At 39.1% G+C, this 18,926-nt stretch overlaps 1 protein-coding gene across 4 annotated transcripts in view; it reads left to right on the top strand.

Annotated features, from left to right (window-relative positions):
- Positions 1 to 18,926, top strand: part of LOC131689591 (dnaJ homolog subfamily C member 5 homolog) — a 54,778-nt gene that overhangs the window by 497 nt on the left and 35,355 nt on the right. For all 4 annotated transcript variants that reach the window (XM_058974788.1, XM_058974791.1, XM_058974789.1 and 1 more), the window contains exons 2-4: positions 7,192 to 7,330; positions 7,397 to 7,549; positions 7,630 to 7,761. In XM_058974788.1, the coding sequence (XP_058830771.1) occupies positions 7,192 to 7,330; positions 7,397 to 7,549; positions 7,630 to 7,761 (424 nt within the window). The remainder of the gene's footprint in view (positions 1 to 7,191; positions 7,331 to 7,396; positions 7,550 to 7,629; positions 7,762 to 18,926) is intronic.

The following is an 18,926-nucleotide window of genomic DNA, read 5'->3' as shown; positions in this document are numbered from 1 at the left end:
CGGAGGGAGGTGAAAAATCGATTTCCCACAGTACTACGAGAGGGCTGGGAAATGAAGTCGAAAAATGTCGAATGATTCATTCACCGCTTGACATGTTTGTTGTGGTTTATTTAGCTGCGTCAGCAAAATTACAGTAGAATTTTCGATAATATTGATAGAAGGTTCCTAGGAGTGGCAGTAGTTTTGAAGCCTTGAGACATTAAACATGACTCGGTTTGAACTACAAAACCGTTCCAAGTCCTTCGAGATTTATCGAGAGAGAAACAGGAAACAAGAGAGGAGTGCGTCCTTGCCTTTAATAAGCGTTTATGTTGTGATACGGAAATCAATCATGTCCTAAAACTAGTTTGTTCTTTGAAGCTGGGAATTTATTATATCAAAATAATTAAGGTACTCTAGATAACGTTTCTAATGATTACCTATTCATTCATGATGAACTGTGCGTAAAGAGAGCACGATACCTTCACGCTCTCTCTGTACTCATCCAGTGTTTAGCGTAAATTTAACGCTAGCGTATTTTAATCCTTTTCTTCGAGTTCTCGTGACCTATAAAGCTATGTCACAAGTGGTCAACAACAGCTGCAGCAGCAGTGTGGCAGGAAGGTTGATTAATTTCTCTTACGCCGCTGCTGGCTGTAATTTTCAACTGACTGGTATCGATCGGTATTGAGCATGAAATTCGGCACCAACGAACGACCTTCAAACTGATAAGAGGCTAACGGGAGAATTTGGTACCTATATACTTACTACGTACTTTATTACACTTTCGCGCTCTTATCTCGTTCTACTTCGTGTGACGAAATGTTTCAAACTTGATTATGTTGCTTGGACTTATTTTCCCGATAAGCACGATCAAGTGACTATAAATCTCATCTCAGCTCAGCTCTCATTTTAATGCTTAAAACTACAGGTCGGACTCGATTATCCGGGGATTCGATTATCCGGGGATTCGATCATCCGTGATTCGATTATCCGGGGAAAATGATTCGATTATCCGGGTGTTTTGAAAAAAATCAAATTTCAACTATAATGTCTAATTATAGTGCTAATTCCATCATTGCCGTCAATAGAACGTTTTTTTCGGGCAATTGGGGGGTCTAGGGTTAACCTCCTCTCAAATTTTAACCTACCTCAAAAATAGCTTATATATGGGTTATTCCGCGCAAAGTGACCTAAAAAAACAAAACTTGGAATCATGGATTGGAACCAGTTTGGAAGAAATTGTTCATTTAGAGATAATATATAATAACCTAAATTGTTGTGTCGTTTAAACAGCCCCTCAGTCCATGGGAACACTCTTAACTGTTATGTGTCCGACGCGGTACCCGGATACCTTTTTAGGTTACAAATAATGAAATTCCGATGTTTTATCCTTAGCTGGAAATTGAAACTTTGTGACATCTTAGAATTTCACTAAGTCAAGCTTTTGGGATATTAATGTTTTTGATATAGTAAGAAGGGAGTGAGGAGGGTCTCCTGAATGTTTTACTATGTCACAGGCCGACGTGGATACCCGGGTATCCCCAAAACTGAAATGCCAATGACTAAGGTAATTTCCAACCGATTTTGATGATTTTGGGTGTTTTGGATTCAAGAACTCATCCACTTTTAAACTTGGTAAAAATGAATCGAGTTATTCCAACCGGTTCCCAGAAATCCGGATTTCCGGAAGCATGTTCCAGTGCTTGGATACTATTTGTGAATTTCAATGGAATACTAGCAATATGGGTATCAAAATTCTTGGCATAGCATCAATAGGCTGTACCTCGTGGTATTGGAACCATTTGGTGATTTCACCCCGAAACAGACATTCCGGAGCAGGCTCCCGTAGGGCCGTGAATGGCCATTCCATTCCAATTCCATTTTTCAAACTACCATAGGATCCCGCAACAATAAATAACAGACTTCCGAGACAATTTGAAGAGTTTTGATACTCATTTTGCTAGGGCATTATTTAAATTTACAAATCATACCCTAGTACTGGAACATTACTCCGGAAAATCCGGATTACCAAGAACCAGATCCATTCATTGGGTTCAATGTTACAGAATCCAAAAGTGGACGAGTTCCTGAATCTAAAACATCAAGTGTCAAAATCGGTTAAAGGAAGCCATAGTTATGAGCATTTTAATTTGTGGGTACCCTGGTACCCTCGTTGGCCTGTTATAGGTGTTTTTTTTTGTTGGACACATAACAGTTAATTTCAACAAATTGTTTAAAAAAATGTTTTTTCTTCGGATTATATCTTTGGTACTGTTTGCACTAGAATCAATCAGCGAGATATTTTTTTTAAGATTTGCTTAGGGATTTCAAAAAAAATGAAAAGTTTTTAATGCCAATATTGCCAAATATGCAACTTTTTTCTGGCTATCTCTTGGGATTATGATGACATGCTTCTCAGGATTCTGTTTGGGATACTTTTCAAGATTCTGATCGAAGTTTTCTTAGCATCCCAATGGAATCTATTTCACAACTTCGATTCAATATTTATCCGTATTTCTACGGTTTTTTCTCTAAATTTTGATGCAGGGTTCTAGAGAAAAACTTCTTAAATGTCTAGTGGAATCTTTCTCAAGATAGAATTCCGCTGAAGATTTTGCTTTATTCCAGATACTGATAGAATCATGGTCCTATTATCATTGGAATCCGGTGTAATGTCCTGATGAATATCCTGCTTTGAGTTCCAGTCGACTTTGACACAAACAATATTGCTCTTCTCCCATTATCCCCTTCAATAAGTGATTTCTGCTCAGAATTCCAATAGAATCTTTAACCCGTTCGTGCCCTTCTGGTTGATGAACAACCATGTTTCTATATGACTATAACTTTTGGTTTACACAACGTCAAGTAAGGCTAATAACTGCGACTAAGATCTTTCATTTGAGCACTAAAAGTTATAAATATTAGCATTAGAACAGAAGTTATTACAATTAATCTGATTGGGTTCCGCTGAAGCAGTGCTGCCAGGGATAGTTTCTGTTAATGGCGAAATGAAATTTTGGAATATTTTCTTAGCCTGGGAATATTATTGAAAACTGCTGAAACTTTCTAATTTAGATTGCCCTCAATTACCTTTTTTATGCAATTGCACTAGATCGGAAGGTAAATATTGAGCAGCTGCAAAAGAAGCACCTATCTTTCTTAAACCAGGTTTTTCGTGTTTCTTGACGCCAACAGTTTTAATGAAAAATAGTTTTGGGACCCTATTGGCGGTAGAAAAAAGTTGGTCAAGAAACGGTTAACGAGATTCTGAAAAGAGACCCGGCCGTCACTGGAGGTGATTTCAATTCTAGGGTAGCTCAAGCAAAGATGGATGATAGGCTATGTAAAGAGGGCGCAGGAGTACTTCTCGCTGAGGCGCCCGGGAACCTGGTAGTCCTTCGCTAGTGACAAGTATGAGTGGGACAGTTTGCGAAGACTACACGCGTAGTTATTACCTGACAATCCAGTATTGGTCAACTAAATGATGCTACAAGGACAAGGACAAGGATCTCTTCGTGGGTGCGCAACACGCACTCTTCTAATTAGACTTACTAGACATGTTAGCTGTGCTATGTGACACTCCACGTAAATTAAACTGGAGTCGAGAAACAGACGACCCCCAGTTTACTTACTAACTTTATTTTTTTCTGGTATTAGAGTAATCGAATCAGTTACCACGGAAAATCTAAGCCCTGGGTAATCGAGTTTGACTTGTATTGCAAAAGACACACCTTATTAAAAAGTTTATCTTAGAATTCTTGTACAAATAGCTATAAACAACTGATACATATCGTTAACTCGTTACCAATATGAATAATAAATGAAAACCAACTGAAAATGCGATTGTATAACATTCCCTCGAAAACCATTCCCCAGAAGAAAAAATACCGAAGCTTTTTCCCTAGAAACACATATTCCAGAAAGTACTAATTCCCAGAAAACTAATCCCCAGAAAGTACCAAAGCCCAGAAAACTTTCACCCAGAAAGAACCATAACCCAGAAAACTGTTCCGCAGAAAGTACCAAAACCCAGAAAATTATTTTACCGAAATTTTTTCTTCTATTTTCTCAAGAAACAATTCGTTACATTTAGATCATGTGTACTTAAATACTTGTTATAAGTTTGCTATTCACATTTTTTCTAATATTTACGCATCGCGCTTAAATTTAAACGCATTAAAAAAGATGGAATGGGTGATGATTATATGTTAAATGAAAGCTTTCGATTCCTATTTGATAGAAAAAATATAATTGGTTTTGAACCAATTTTTGCATTTAAAACCGCTTGCTCCGCATGTAGCAATAGTGGCCCAATTGCTAATTCCGGTTCCTATAGATGCAAAACCCATTGATTACTTTTGAAGCATGCAACTCTAGGTACATTTGGCCCACTATAGCTGCATAGGAGCTCAAAAATCAAGGAAAACTCATTATTTCAGTTGTTTTTTGAGCAAACTTCTATGATAAAACTTGTGTTGCCATGCGAGTTTAGTGCAAACCACAAAGCAAGAAATAATTAACGGCGTTTGGCATTTTAATCAAGTGTTTAGCCTATTACTGCGACTAGTAGTACACCGCGGCTATTGGAGCACCCACCCTATTGTTTGTTAAATATTCAACAATCGTCGATTTTCAATATTTGCGGCATCGTGCCGCGGAAATATCCCAAAACTCTATAATACATTTGAGTTGCAAAGACATGTAATATTACCTGAAGATTTAGAAACATAAAAAGAGCTCCATTAGGCTAAATACCTAGTAGGACACCTCAAATCTCTATCGCTTTGCGTGCTATTGACGGTTAATGATTGAGCACAAAGCTTTGGTTGCCTAGAGCCAAACTAAATTTTTTTCTCGATTTCTTGGTACAATAGCAAGCAACGTAGGATTTTGTGAAATCGTGCACTTGTTAATGAAAAAGCGCTGTAAACGTCATTAAAATCGACGCAAATTTGCATACGGACAGTTTTTAGAAGAAATGAAACATTTTTATGGTAATGGCTTTCGAATTTCACTTTTGAAGACGAGAACCCCATTAGCCGAAACTTTACTTAAGCGGGGCCCATGTAATTTAAACATCAATGTCACAAATGACGTTTCAAGGGTGCAGAGATGTTTGTTTTTGTCGTTTAAAGTTAAATTGAAAAGCCGAAACAAAATAAAAATAAAAAAATCAAGATCCATTCAGTAGATCTTTCGCAAATTATTCCCAAAAAAATTCAATTTAGGCCTCGAGAGTAGAGGAACCCCTTGAAATTTCGATGGTACGTGGTGCAACAAACATCGAAGAATGTTATAAAAATCTTTAATGTGATAGTTCGAATATGTTTTTCCTATTTTAGCCAACTTTTTGCTCCAGCTATTCCATAGTGTGCTGGAAAGAATGAATCAATCCTATGTTTGAGAAAACCGGTCAGACGAGTAGATAACAAGTTTCATTCCGAGGGCCATTTGGCATACATATTCAAAGAATTGCTCATGTTTAAAAGAAGGAGTCAACTCCTATGTTTGAATAAACCGAGCATACGAGTTGATCACAGGTCATGTCCTTATTGATTCATCTGCTACATAAATTGACATCCGCGGGTCAATCGGAACATTGAGCATTGAACGAACGTTCCTACCCTTAGTACACATGCTCCTTCCAGATAAATCAGAATCCAACTACAAAAAAGCTCTAGAACTAATGAAAACCATAGCAGCCAACAACAATATTGTAATTAATCCGTCGATTGCATTAACAGATTTCGAAACAGCTGAGATAAACGCTATCGCAAGGATTATTCCCAATTCTGTGCGATATGGTTGCTTTTTCCACCTAACGAAAAATTGGTGGAAACGGATCCAAAAATTGGGATTATCTGGAATTTATTTGAAAGGCGTGCAAATGCAGATCTCTTTCAGACAAACCCAGGCCTTGGACTTTTTGAAGCCTCAAGATGTGCCTGAAGGCTTGGGTATTGGGGAAGCGAAGGGTTGGAAAACACTGCGCACAGGCACAGGCCAGATTTTCCCCTGAATTTCACATGCGATGCAACACCATGGACCATGCGATACAACACCCTCAATGACATACCTCAAACGCAATAGAAGGGTATCACAACCAATTAAATGCACTCTTAAAAGGTACCAGTGCCCTTAAACTTTATGCGGTTGTGAAAGCATTCAAAGAGGAAGAGCAGTCCACGTCGGCGGAATATATGCGATATCTGCAAGGAGATATGATAAACCGGCGTCGCTGTAAAAAACATGCAGGAGACAAAAAATAAAAATAAGTTTTAATTGCCGACCAGGACGATGGTACAACATTAAAAGATACCATTTTATCAATAGCTCTTATAATACAAAACCAAACCAGAATATTAATACTAATAAAAAATAAGTCATCTTCAGTTAAAATACCTCAATTTCTGGGAAATGGGTTTTTCTGGGGTATGAACTTCTGGGTATTTGTTCATTCTGGGTAACGGTTTTCTGGGCAAAAATACTTTCTGGGAAAAGGTTTTCTGGTAATTGGTACTTTCGACGGAATGGTTTTCTGGAGAATGGTTCTTTCTGGGGAAAAAACTTCGGTGTTTTAGTTTCTGGGGAATGGTTTTCGGGGGAAAGTCGTACAACCGAAAATGCAAATCACACCCTGAAAGTCTGAAAAATCGACTAGGGCCAAAATAGGTACATTTACCATAATAGGAAAATTTGCCCTGGTCATTTTATTTCCAATTTCTCCACGAATGAAGCTTAAATTCATGAAATAACGCAAAAAAAAAGTTTGATTCGATTATCCGGGTGATTCGATTATCCGGGGTGAGATTTTTTTCAAACCCCCGGATAATCGAGTCCGACCTGTATTGGGTTATTGTTAGGAATGGGTCCTATTCTCACAGTTGTGTCACTTATCATGGCATATTCGTTTTTGACTGTGCACTACATCGGTGTAGTCGGTACTACACTCATTCAAACTTGGGTGTAATCAGTCTATCTCTTTCTTTGCACTACACCGGTGTAGCACCAAGGAAAAACGAAAACGCCATTATAGTGACTAGAATGATATTTTTTCAGGTTACTAGGTGACAACTGTGAAAATACTTCCCCAATTATTCATCGGTGTTGAACATAATTTTTTCCATCTAGAGAATTGAGGCTTCCTTATGTATAGAAACATATTCCATAATTTTTATGCAAATGTAATTAACACTGAATTCTTTATAGAACATCGGGTGACACGCTTTACGTAACCCTTGGAATACCAAAGACAGCTACAGCAGATGAAATCAAGAAGACATACCGGAAGTTGGCTCTCAAATATCATCCGGATAAGAACCCAAACAATCCAGAAGCATCGGAAAAGGTACCCAACAGCGCTCCCACATAATATCGCATCATTGGTCTACTAATTTTGTCCCAACAATTACAGTTCAAAGAGGTGAACCGAGCGCATTCCATCCTCAGTGACCTGACCAAACGGAACATCTACGACAACTACGGTTCACTTGGGCTGTATATCGCAGAACAGTTTGGTGAGGAGAATGTTAACGCGTACTTCATGGTGACGTCTCCGACCTGCAAGGTAATAAATGTTTAAAAATCTATCGTTACTGTATGGGAAACCGTTTCTCAATAATCCTTCTAATTCTAATCCCCTTGCAGGCCATCTTCCTCATTTGTGGCATCATATCGGGCTGCTATTGCTGCTGCTGTTGTTGCTGTTGCTGTAATTTCTGCTGCGGCAAGTACAAACCTCCATCGAACGACGCCACTGGAGACTACCACCATTTGCACGTGAGTATGCAAGCTTTTGTTTGTTTATAGTATAGGTGTCAAATGATGGTGCTGAGCTGAAGGAAAGGGCAATTTAATCGCTTGTTTCGACGTTGGATATGGCGTGGCTTAGGCTTAAGCGCTCTCGTATTGCCTATCAGAAACTATAGACTTCCCGGCTACGGTTTCGTTAGTTAAAATAAATGCTTCGATTGCTTTCTTTTCCTCTGTGAAGTGCTGCCCAGCCCTTTGTTCTCGCTGATGCAACTTAGGCGACTCAGGCTATGTTTATAAAGCGTGTTTTTTGTTTTCATCTGGCTGTTTGTGTGTGGTTTCTGATTCGATATGGTTTAAGGGAAAACAAGATGTAAACAAACATATTGTCGAGGTCAGATTTCGGTTCAATTCAAAATTTGTGATTAGGGAATCTGGTGCCGGAAACATAGGGAGAAAGCGATAAGTTAGCTATTTTATTATTTCAGTTATTTTTATTATTGTGTCCTGGGGAAACATGTTCTTGAGCGGTGTTTGCAGGTTCTTGTTTCTTTTGAATTTGCGATTCCGAAGAAATTATCAGGGAAACCGTAAACTCAGACTTGGGTCGGATTTAAAACCAAAATAATCAGACTAATGAAAGTTGCGGATGCGTGTCCTCAATTTTAATTCCTGCTGGAAACTGTGTTTGATTCAATGCAATGTTGTCCTAAATTGTTGGTTTCGATCGTTCCTGTTATTTTTAATATTTGTTTTGTGGAGGTTTTAATCATTGTGTTTCGCACTAATTAGTGCGGAATTATTTCCTTACCGTTGAAAAGTGGTATTTCATAGTGTTTTATTGTAGTTTTTGAGTTGTAAAAAAATAACGCAAGACGCAATTCAACGCATATACCTGATGGCAGCGCCATCTATATCTGGATTGTGGCATTCTCAGACTTGCATGTACCATTTGCAAGTGTATTGCTCTGCCGAAACCGTTAATATGTGGTGCGGGAATCATCTATATATGGGAGGAGGATTTGTAAACCCAAAGAATTAGATCTGTTAATCCAAAGGGTGTAATTTTGTTCAACCGTTTATTGACCCGACACTTCTTTTCGTGCATGATTTGTAGGTAGATTTCAATGTGATTTTTTGGACAATTTGTTTTAACTGACTCGATACTGTTTTGCTTATAGCTAATGCTTAGTTATGGCAATTCATTACAATGTAGTTCGGCAAAAATCCATCCCCAGATGTATATTTGCCATTCGGAAGCTAGTAGTGAGAATCGCATACTAATGGCATTCAAAAGGCCAGAAATGGGAACGGCTTAAAATTAAGTAGGTGCATTCCATTGAACGTAAATATGGTTGCTCCAATAATTGCTTGCATCGTACAGTGGCCCGGGTTGGAACAATTGGTGGACTAGTCAAAACTTTGTTGCATCGGTTCAAATAAGATGTTTTGATGTTATTATCGGTACGCCAAAAATAATATTAAAAATAAAAATTTACTATTCCTTAGGGTGGCTCAAAAGTATGCGTCTGGGTACTTTGGCATAAGATCACTTAGTATAACGGTTATTTGGCTTAATAGTCATTTGGCATAATTTTTGGAAAAAAATCAAGGTCATTTGGCATAACGGACATTTGGCAAAATTTATTTTATCTCCAGGATAACGGTCATTTGGCGTAATTTCTAATTTTGCGTAAAGTGAGAGTCATTTGGCATAACGGACGTTTGGCATAGTGGACGTTAAGCAGGATTTTGATACTTGATATCATTTGTTATTTTTTATCTACAGGGAACACATAATTTTAGACTGTGCTACAAGTATTTAGCATAATTTTGAGCCGTGCTACTGCTGAAGGCCCAAAATAATGTAGTTCATTCTTCTTTACAAATTAATAAATAACATTTACTGTTATTAAAAAACATTTACGCTATACCACAACAGTTCAGGTCGCGTGCTGTCCGACATCGCTGTCGCTTCGTCGGACTTAAACTAACTCATAGCCACTATTGCTTGGTAGGTGTTCGGATGGGTGTCCAAAAAAGCTAATTTATGTAGCAGCTTGGTTTAATTTCAGCTCAAACTAGAAGACGGATATGACATTATATTCATGCTAAGGTATTGGATATATTCTGCACCTTTTTTATTCAATTCGTTTATTTGATAGGCCCAAATGCATTAGCTTGGCAGTGCCGAATCCTGTTGTTTTTGCATTTGCAATTCTTAAAACTAGGGGCTTACAATGTTCAGATAAGAGGAACCTATCTTAAGACTAGAAATACAATTCGATATATAAGATTTTTCATGAAAATTTTTAAAGCAAGGAATCCAGTTTGATATACAATAATTTTTGCGAAATATTTTACAGTTATCTTAAAACTAAAAATGTAGTTTGGCATACAAAAGGGGGGAAAAGTTTTCATGAGAAATTTTACAGCTATCTTAAAACTAGGGATACAATTCTATTCACAAGACGGGGTGCAAAAGTTTTAATAAAGAATAAAAGTTGCAGCTATTTTAGAACTAAAATACAGAATACAAATTTGTTTTTTTAACGGGGACTTATGCTTGGTTAAGGTATTCAGAGGGGGGCTTAATTCAAATATCAGTCTAGCAGCAGTTGTATCAAGGACAGGGGAGAGAAAGCGTGTAAGATGACAGATAAAGAAGAGCAAAACTTGCAACTTTCGGGCAAACGGGAGAGCAGCGACACAAATTAACACCTCAGTCTAGTAGGTCGTCGAGTACCGGGTTGGTGGATGGTATTCTTCGGACCCGCGGGGAATCCCTCAAGAGTCATCGGATCTCGAGTCGCTCTCGCTTCAGTTTCCTTCTATGCAGGAATATTGGCACTGGTCGGGTCTACAAGGTAGGACAGGACGCCTCTAGAAACGAGAAATAAAAGAGAGGGGCTAAATTTTGATATTTATCGTTTTTATAAAGATGTCAATAAGGGACATATATGGGAGTTCGCGATTTGTCAGAATATCACGAACTGGAACATTGGGTGGTCTACTTCGGACCCAAAGGGAATCCTTTAACTGAGACCTGGCGTCACATTACTCGCCGCACACCCAGACAACGTGCTCGATGTCGTGATAGCCATCGTCACAAGCGCACAGACTACTCCCTGCAAACCCAATACGACGCAAATGCGCATCCAATGTGCAAGGGTTAGACATAAGCCGGGGCATTACACGTATGAAATCCCGATCCACATCCATCCCCCTGAACCAAGGTTTCGTCGATACCTTAAGGACTATCGAATATAGCTACCCTCCCAGTTCCCCATTGCTCCATGAAGTTTGCCAACCTTCGAGGGTTCTCTGATGAGTAATACCGAAAAATTCGTTGGAGCAAATTGATCTTTCATAAATGTCACCTTCTAATGCGCCCACCTTTGCTAAGGAGTCGGCCTTTTCATTGCCCGGAATAGAGCAATGAGAGGGGACCCAAACAAAGGTAATCTGCATCTTCCCCAGAAAATACGGGAATTGCTTTTTAGGCTTCACCGCACGAAGAGCCTCGATAGCGCTGAGGTTGTCCGAGATGATGAAGTAGTGATCTGTGGGCAGAGTCTCGATGATGCCAAGTGTGTACTGAATAGCAGTTAATTCTGCGGGATCATGATCATGAGCTTGAAGGAAGCGGTGATAGTATTATTGAAGATACCGAAGCCAGTGGACCCATCGAGATTTGATCCGTCAGTGTAAAATTTTTTGTCGCAGTCGACTTCTCGGAATTTGTTATAAAATATATTAAGGATCACTTGCGGGCGTATATGATCCGGGATTCCATAAATCTCTTCCTTCATGGACGTATCGAAAAACATAGTAGAATCAGAAGTATCTATGAAACGGACACGGATGGGATTATACGAAGAAAGATTGATTCTTTGTACCATGTAGTCGAAGTACAAGGACATAAATCGGATTTGAGAATTAAGCTCGACAAGCTTCTCGAAGTTTTAATCGATTTTTTAGCGGGAGAACGCACGCCAGCGAGACTCATCGTGTGGATCGAGTACATGCAACCCAAGGCAATGAGCAAGCAACTATACTGATTTCTCTCCAGTTTGATGAAGTGTATGTTCGCAGCGGAGCGGAAACAGAAACACCCGTACTCCATCACCGACAATATCGTTTTTTGGTATAACCTGATCAGGTCTCCTGGGTGGGCACCACATCATGTTCCAGTTATTGATCCTTTGTTGGCATTTTTGTTTCAGATACTTAAAGGGCGAACACGAAATTATTGCGACACCGAAAATGTCATGCCAATTTTCTTATAATGTTTAAAATCAAACCAAAATTTTAGGGTAGTTTTATACATATATTTACTTCAAAAATCAAAAGAAAAGTTAATCGACGGAGCCTTGAGTATAAAATTGAACGCATTTTCGCTTGATGCCCTCCATCAAAGTCTTTATAGTGTCATCCGGTACCAGTTTCTCAATTTTTTTCCATTTTCTTAACATGTCCTTCTCGTCTTTGACTGTCTTCTTGCTCTTCCGAAGTTCCCGCTTCATCATTGCCCAGTACTGCTCCACCGGGCGCAGCTCCGGACAGTTTGGCGGATTCATGTCCTTTGGAACAAAATGGACAGAATTGGCCTCATACCACTCCAGAACACTTTTAGAATAGTGGCATGATGCCAAATCTGGCCAAAATAGCGGAGCTTCGTCGTGCTGTTGCAAGAACGGCAAAAGGCGCTTCTCGAGGCCCTCAGATTTGTAGATCTCGCCATTTACTGTGCCCTTTGTCACGAAAGGCTCACTCCTCAGTCCGCAAGAGCAGATGGCCTGCCAAATGAGATATTTGGAGGTGAGCTTCGACATTTTTTTCTTCTTAAATTTGTCGTCCACATAGAACTTGCTGTTGCCGGTGAAAAATTCCAACCCCAGAATTTGCTTAAAATCGGCTTTTATATACGTTTCGTTGTCCATCACACAGCAGCCATATTTTGTCAGCATCTTCTCGTAGAGCTTCCGTGCCCGAAATTTAGCCGTCGATTGTTGCCGCTCATCGCGGTTTGGGAAGTTCTGTTCCTTGTATGTATGTAGTCCAGCTCTCTTCTTTGCATTCTGGACGTAGCTCTTGGACATGCCGATCTTTTTAGCCAAATTACGGCTTGAGACGTTGGGATTTGCTTTAATCATCCGCTTCACCTTTCCTTACGTCTTTCTGTTCTCCGGTCCCGGTTTTCTTCCAGCTCCTTTGTCGTGATCCAACGTCAACCGCTCCTGGAACCGCTTCAACACTCTGGAAACGATTGAATGGTGTGCGGTGCGACAGGTCAGGAAATTCCAGGTGTTTGGAAAGAATTTGATCTCTCGACTCGCTTTGGTTCACCTCCATTTTCGTTGAATCGAAAAACACAACTTCGAGTTTGACAGCATGTAAACAATACACATCAATGAGAAAGTGTGCAAAAGTTGGTTGATTTTTACCCAATGATAAAAAAGTTATGCCCTGTTGAATGTGTCGCAATAATTTCGTGTTCGCCCTTTAATGTGACATCCCCAGGTACCTTTAGAGTCAAACCACACCCCGAGATATTCAAATGTGAAGACCTGATTGGTCGTTACACCCCTTAATAGGAGCTAGAGTTGCGCCGGCTCACGCTTCTTTGAAAAGGCGACCAGCTCAGTTTTCTCCATGGAGGTACCCAGCTGAAGAGCCCAAGTAGTCAAATTGTTCAAAGTATCCTTCCAAATCGGCTGCATTGGATCCTGTAACAGAGACCATCCTGTCGTCTGCAAGTTACCTTAGCGTGCATGAATTGGCAAGACAATCGTCAATGTCATTCACGTGAAAATTGTAGAGGACATAGACATGAGCCCTGGGAAAGATCCATGTAGCTAAATCGCGATGTTGTTAAATTGCCATGCGAAAAGTGCAGACAACAGTTTTAGCAAAAAGTTATTTGAAATTGGTGAAAGACCATGCTGGTGCAGATTCTCTGACAGAATATTGATAGAAACTGATATTGATAGAACAGCTCCCGAATACAGGACAGCATTGCAATCGGTCGATACGAGTTGTGCTCGGTGGCTGGTTTTCCTGGTTTTTGGATGGCGATGACACTCACTTGTCTCCAGTCATAAGGGACAATATTACTCTCAAGAAATTTGTTAAACAAGTTCAACAAGCGCCTTTTTGCAGTGTCAGGCGGATTCTTTAGCAAGTTGAATTTGATTCTGTCTAACCCTGGGGCGTTATCATTGCATAATAAGAGAACAAGTGAGAACTCCACCATCGAAAACGGTGTTTCGTTCACGGTATCGTGAAGAGACGCGGCGCGGTATGTTTGTATGTACTGGGACAGAGTCCGGACAAATCTTCTTGGCGAAAGCGAATATCCAGCGGTTTGAATATTTCACGTTCTCGTTGGTACTGTTACTGTTTGTTTTTTGGCTTTCATTAGACTCTTCATTCGCCTTTCTAACGACGCTAGCGGGTAACCCGTCTTCCCGGAAGTTCTTATATGCAGTGGACTTCTCCGCGTACAGCTCTGAGCACTCTTTATCCCACCACGGGGTGGGAGACCGTCCATGGGTATTCGCGCTGGGTACTGGTTTAGTCTGAGCTTGAGCGCTGTCTAGAATCAAGCCAGCCAAAAACCTGTACTCTTCCTCCGGGGGAAGTTCTTGAGTGGATTCGATTTTAACGCATATCACGGTCGCGTAACTCTTTCAATCAATGTTCCGTGTGAGGGCATACGAGACATTGATTGTTTTTGATGGTCTTGAATTGTTAGAAATTGAAATTATGATAGGTAAATGATCACCTTCCACATGCAATCTAACTGTAGCGATGTATTGTGTACCTACAATTTATAGTTTTGCACCTGCACCAAGCCTCGACGTATGCGAAACCTGTGTAATCTTAATCTTATTCGCACTACCTCTCTTCTATCGATATACTGTCAAATTGTGCAAGGTTTTATTGACACGCTCGGTTCGCCAGCATATTTGTCGGAGTCCAGTGTTGCCAGCACGTATGTTTTGAGTAATCTGGGCAAACGTGTGGATCACGGTTTCACTTGCAAGGGGCGCCGCGCATCGCCCGGTGGATCCTCAGCGGTTTCCTGCCGTTTCGGATCCTTAGCTTCGATTATGCGGCAAAGCGGCATTACACTGTCTTCGCTTCAAAGGCTAGAACATTGTAACAACCGATGATTCAATATATGTAAATTCATTCAATAAATCATCGTTTGGAAAACTTGGCGGTAGCCAGAAATGATAAAGTTAACTATTGTCTGGATCGAACGGTATATATGCAATAGAAAAGAACAGCACAGGAACATGATGTAAAGAAGATGAATATGGATAATTTTAATTATTGAAAAGCTGTAGGGAAAGCTAAAACTCACTGGCGATTATAGTAATGATAACTAAAACAGAACATACGTCTGAAGGATCGCAGTTCTAGTTCGCTGCATCTACAAATAACTAAAAAAAAACTAAACAATACTACAACGTTAGTCATAGACAAACAATCCATAATTGCGAAAATGTACAAACACAAGTATTTCGAAAATGAAACTCAAAAAACTGCTCATATTTAACAGAAGGCAAAATCAGTTATCAAATGTATTTACTCGAAATATAATCAACATCAGGTAATGGAATACAACACATTATTGCGTTGTGCAGTTTTAACTTCATGAGCCGATAAACTACACATTCGTCTGTTATGCAAATGGCCTTCAGTGAGATCCGTTGGCAAAATTATGCGAAATGTCCGTTATGCCAAATCTCCATTAGACCAAATGTCCGTTATGCTAAATGGCCGATTTTCAACAGTTAGAAATATTTATGCCAAATAACCTGCAGAATGATCGCTTCTCAAAACAATAACAAACGCCCGTTATGCTAATCGTCCATTATGCCAAATGATCCGCTCCCCAATTGTATATTAATTTTAGTACACTATATCGCTTTTGATATTAACACTTATTAGAAAAAAAATTATTGCTCATTAGGATGGCTCAAAAATAGTTGATTTGTCGTAACGGTTATTAATGTTGTTAGAAATTTTTGCGCGCTGAATTCCACTTTACTGTTTAGTAGGGTTGGTCAAAATTAAGTATTTTGTCTCTACGATTCAAATGAACCAATAGTAATAATGGCATCCAAAATTAATTTTCAATGTTAAAACGAATTGATTTAGATCGCATTAAGGTGCTTCAAAAATAATTGTTTGGTTTTAATGGGTCAAATAAGATGTGTTCGAATAATGTTAGAGTTTTTAATTTTTTTGATTACGTGATATGTAAAAACCTGTTTTAGTCCACCTAGTGGTGCAATTGTGCCTTTCTCAATTCTCCAAATTATGATTCCATGGCTGGTTATGTTCAATATAATTGTGGAAATGTTTATTATATGAGGGCCATCAATCATTCAAAATTTGGAAGATGGTCATGGTTTTTCTGAGGAATAGGTGTAAAATTAACTCCGAACATTAGCAAGTTCTCCGGGACATCGAGACCGTTCTAGGTGGCCACTGTGATTAAAGCGATTACGGGCAAGGTTTTGCATCATCTTCAATATCATGGTGGTGCCAGTTTATATGGGGATCAACTGTATGACCGCACTTCTCAAGCAGTAACTCCGGAACCTGATGTCGGATCAGAATTAAATTCAATAGCAACCACGGTGTGTCAAAAAACCGTTATTAACAGAAAATTTGACCATAAATTTGGCATGCGGCATTCGAAAGATATAGTATCCCAGTACCTTCTCAGCGAATTTCAAAATAATTTATCTAGAGAATTGAAAAATATTGGGGTGTAAAGTTTTATACTAATTTTCATAAGGTTACAAGCATTCACCCAGAGGTTTGGTCTAACCTTCATAAACAAAAATATTTGCCCCTTGAATTCGAAAGATTTAGTATGCAGGGTATAGCATAATTGGTAAATCGATTGCTTTGCACACAGCTCACCTGGGTTCGATTCCCAACCACGCACATAGGGTTAGAGATTTTTCCAAAAAAAATCCTCTAACTCGAAAAGAGGCTAATGACCCTATTCTATTCTATTCTAACCCTTACACAGCCAGTATTGAAAAGCACCCCGGAAAACACTGCAGATATTTTTTAGTGTTTTTCTTGTCAATATTAATATTTGAAGCATATTATGTGTAATATGGCGCAAATATTAAAACGGCCAGGCCTACTGTGCAGAGTTTGGTTTAAAGATGTTTCAAAATTATATGGCAATTAAATTATTCATTAAATGAATAATCTAACTAACAAATCATTTTGAATATTGAAGGAGGAAGAAACGAGGACAACCGTACCGACCGTTTCAGTGTAAAGGTGATATGATAAATCGTTGGGAGTGACTAGGCTAAGAAGGTTAATGTCACTCCTTTGATCCTTTGGGCAAGGTGTAAATAACTTTGTCGCATCCCAAAGGATCGAAAAGAGGCTAATGACCCTAAGGTTAAAACTTCTACAATCAAAAATAAAGATGGGTTTCCTACCAGCCTTCAAGTATTAATTCATGTTTGTCCAATGATTATTTAGTACGGTTTAATTACTTATTTATAATGTACAAACGGTAATCCTAAAATTCTACGCTATGGAAAAACTCCTAAAATCCTAAATACGTCGCTTGTTACTGCCATAAGAAATCAGAAAAACTAAAGTTTTCGGCTCTAGGTCAAAAATAACGGGGAACAGTTTTCTGGTCGTAGATCTCTTCCAAAAAACGCGCATGGGGAAAAATGCTACACAGCCACCATCTTGTGGTAAAATTATTTTATTTTTGATTCATTGCTAATGTTACAAATCCCATTTAACAAGATCGTAATTCATCTCTTTATTGAGATGAATTACGATCCAAGAAAAATTCCCGAAATATGCTCTTTTTATTGGTGTAACCACTTAATAAAAATGCGGTTACAACAGTAAAAAATGACTCAAGTTGTCGTTAATACAAAAAATGGAAAAAAAGGATTGACAATAGCTCAGTGGTTTTATAACCGATTCTTATTATTTTTTTTTTCAATATTGAACAAATAAACACTTGATCAAAATTTTTTCTGAATAAGAATATAGAATAGTGACTCATATCTCAAATTATAGACAACATAATTATTCTGAAATATCAGTATTATCGTTATTTAGTTAATATCTTACTATTCAAAGCGTTGATCTATGCATTTTTATGCACGAGTTGATTGAAACAAAACGACAAATCTTAGAAAAATACAATCTTAAGTTCAGTACGAATTCTCAAAAAAAAAGAAATATTTGCAGATTAAGTCCAATTTATGTCATGGTAGGACTTAGTTGAAATATTATACAGTCCTGGTTACCTTTTTGGGTCATCATCTCTGTTCAGAAGCCGAACGGAAAGGAAAGATACATGACACAAAACGAGCGAGAGAGCGATAGTAGTGCGCATTTGCGCGACTATACATAAATATCGGTCGGTCAGTTTTTCTAATCATTCGTTTGACCGTCATTGTACTACCAGCATCAGCAGTAGCGGAGCAGCATTTTACGAGCCATGGCCCATAGCAAACTGTCGCCCTGCCAGAAATTCGCCACAATTAAAAGTCAACGGAGCAACTAATTCGCAGGCTGCCCTTGCAGCTTCTGGTTCGTTAGATTGCACAGGACTACAAAATCGATATACGCTTACAGAGCTTATTCGCAACGGTACCCCAAGACGGTCTCCTATGCCGCAATCTGATAATCCCAAGAATCTAAGCCGCAATTAGGGCTGAAACGACACTAAAATCCGGTCTTTTCAAGGTGACTATGTTCCTCGCATTGAGTTAATTTAATTTTTTCCCTTTTCTAATCAACGTACATTTTGAGTATTTGACAAGCCCTTTTTTGTAATGCCGCCCTAAATACTAAAAAGTCTCGCGTCTAATGGTTTGCCACCGCACAGGATCGTCAATGAAATTAATTCTTTCTAAAATTCAATTGGTTGGTCCTGAAAACCTAATAGGTAGACCTCGCTGGCTTCGTGGTGGGCCATTAAGGCTGAGCTCTCGAAGCGTAGATCGGTTTTGAAATCCTGCGTAATTGCACGGACCACACGCTGGAAGGGCTACTTGTGGATTAGAAGCTCTGTCGACTTCTGATAGCGAGGAATTTCGACCTGGTCCTGGTCGGTTTCTTAATGCCACCCGTGGCTGGGGCACTTTTACGAGCGGTTGCCAACTGCTTGC

The sequence above is a fragment of the Topomyia yanbarensis genome, chromosome 3 (assembly GCF_030247195.1).
Source record: "Topomyia yanbarensis strain Yona2022 chromosome 3, ASM3024719v1, whole genome shotgun sequence".
In the NCBI taxonomy this organism is placed as follows: Eukaryota; Metazoa; Arthropoda; class Insecta; order Diptera; family Culicidae; genus Topomyia; species Topomyia yanbarensis.
Note: the sequence above shows the minus strand (reverse complement) of the source record. Positions and strands in the feature narration are given on the sequence as shown.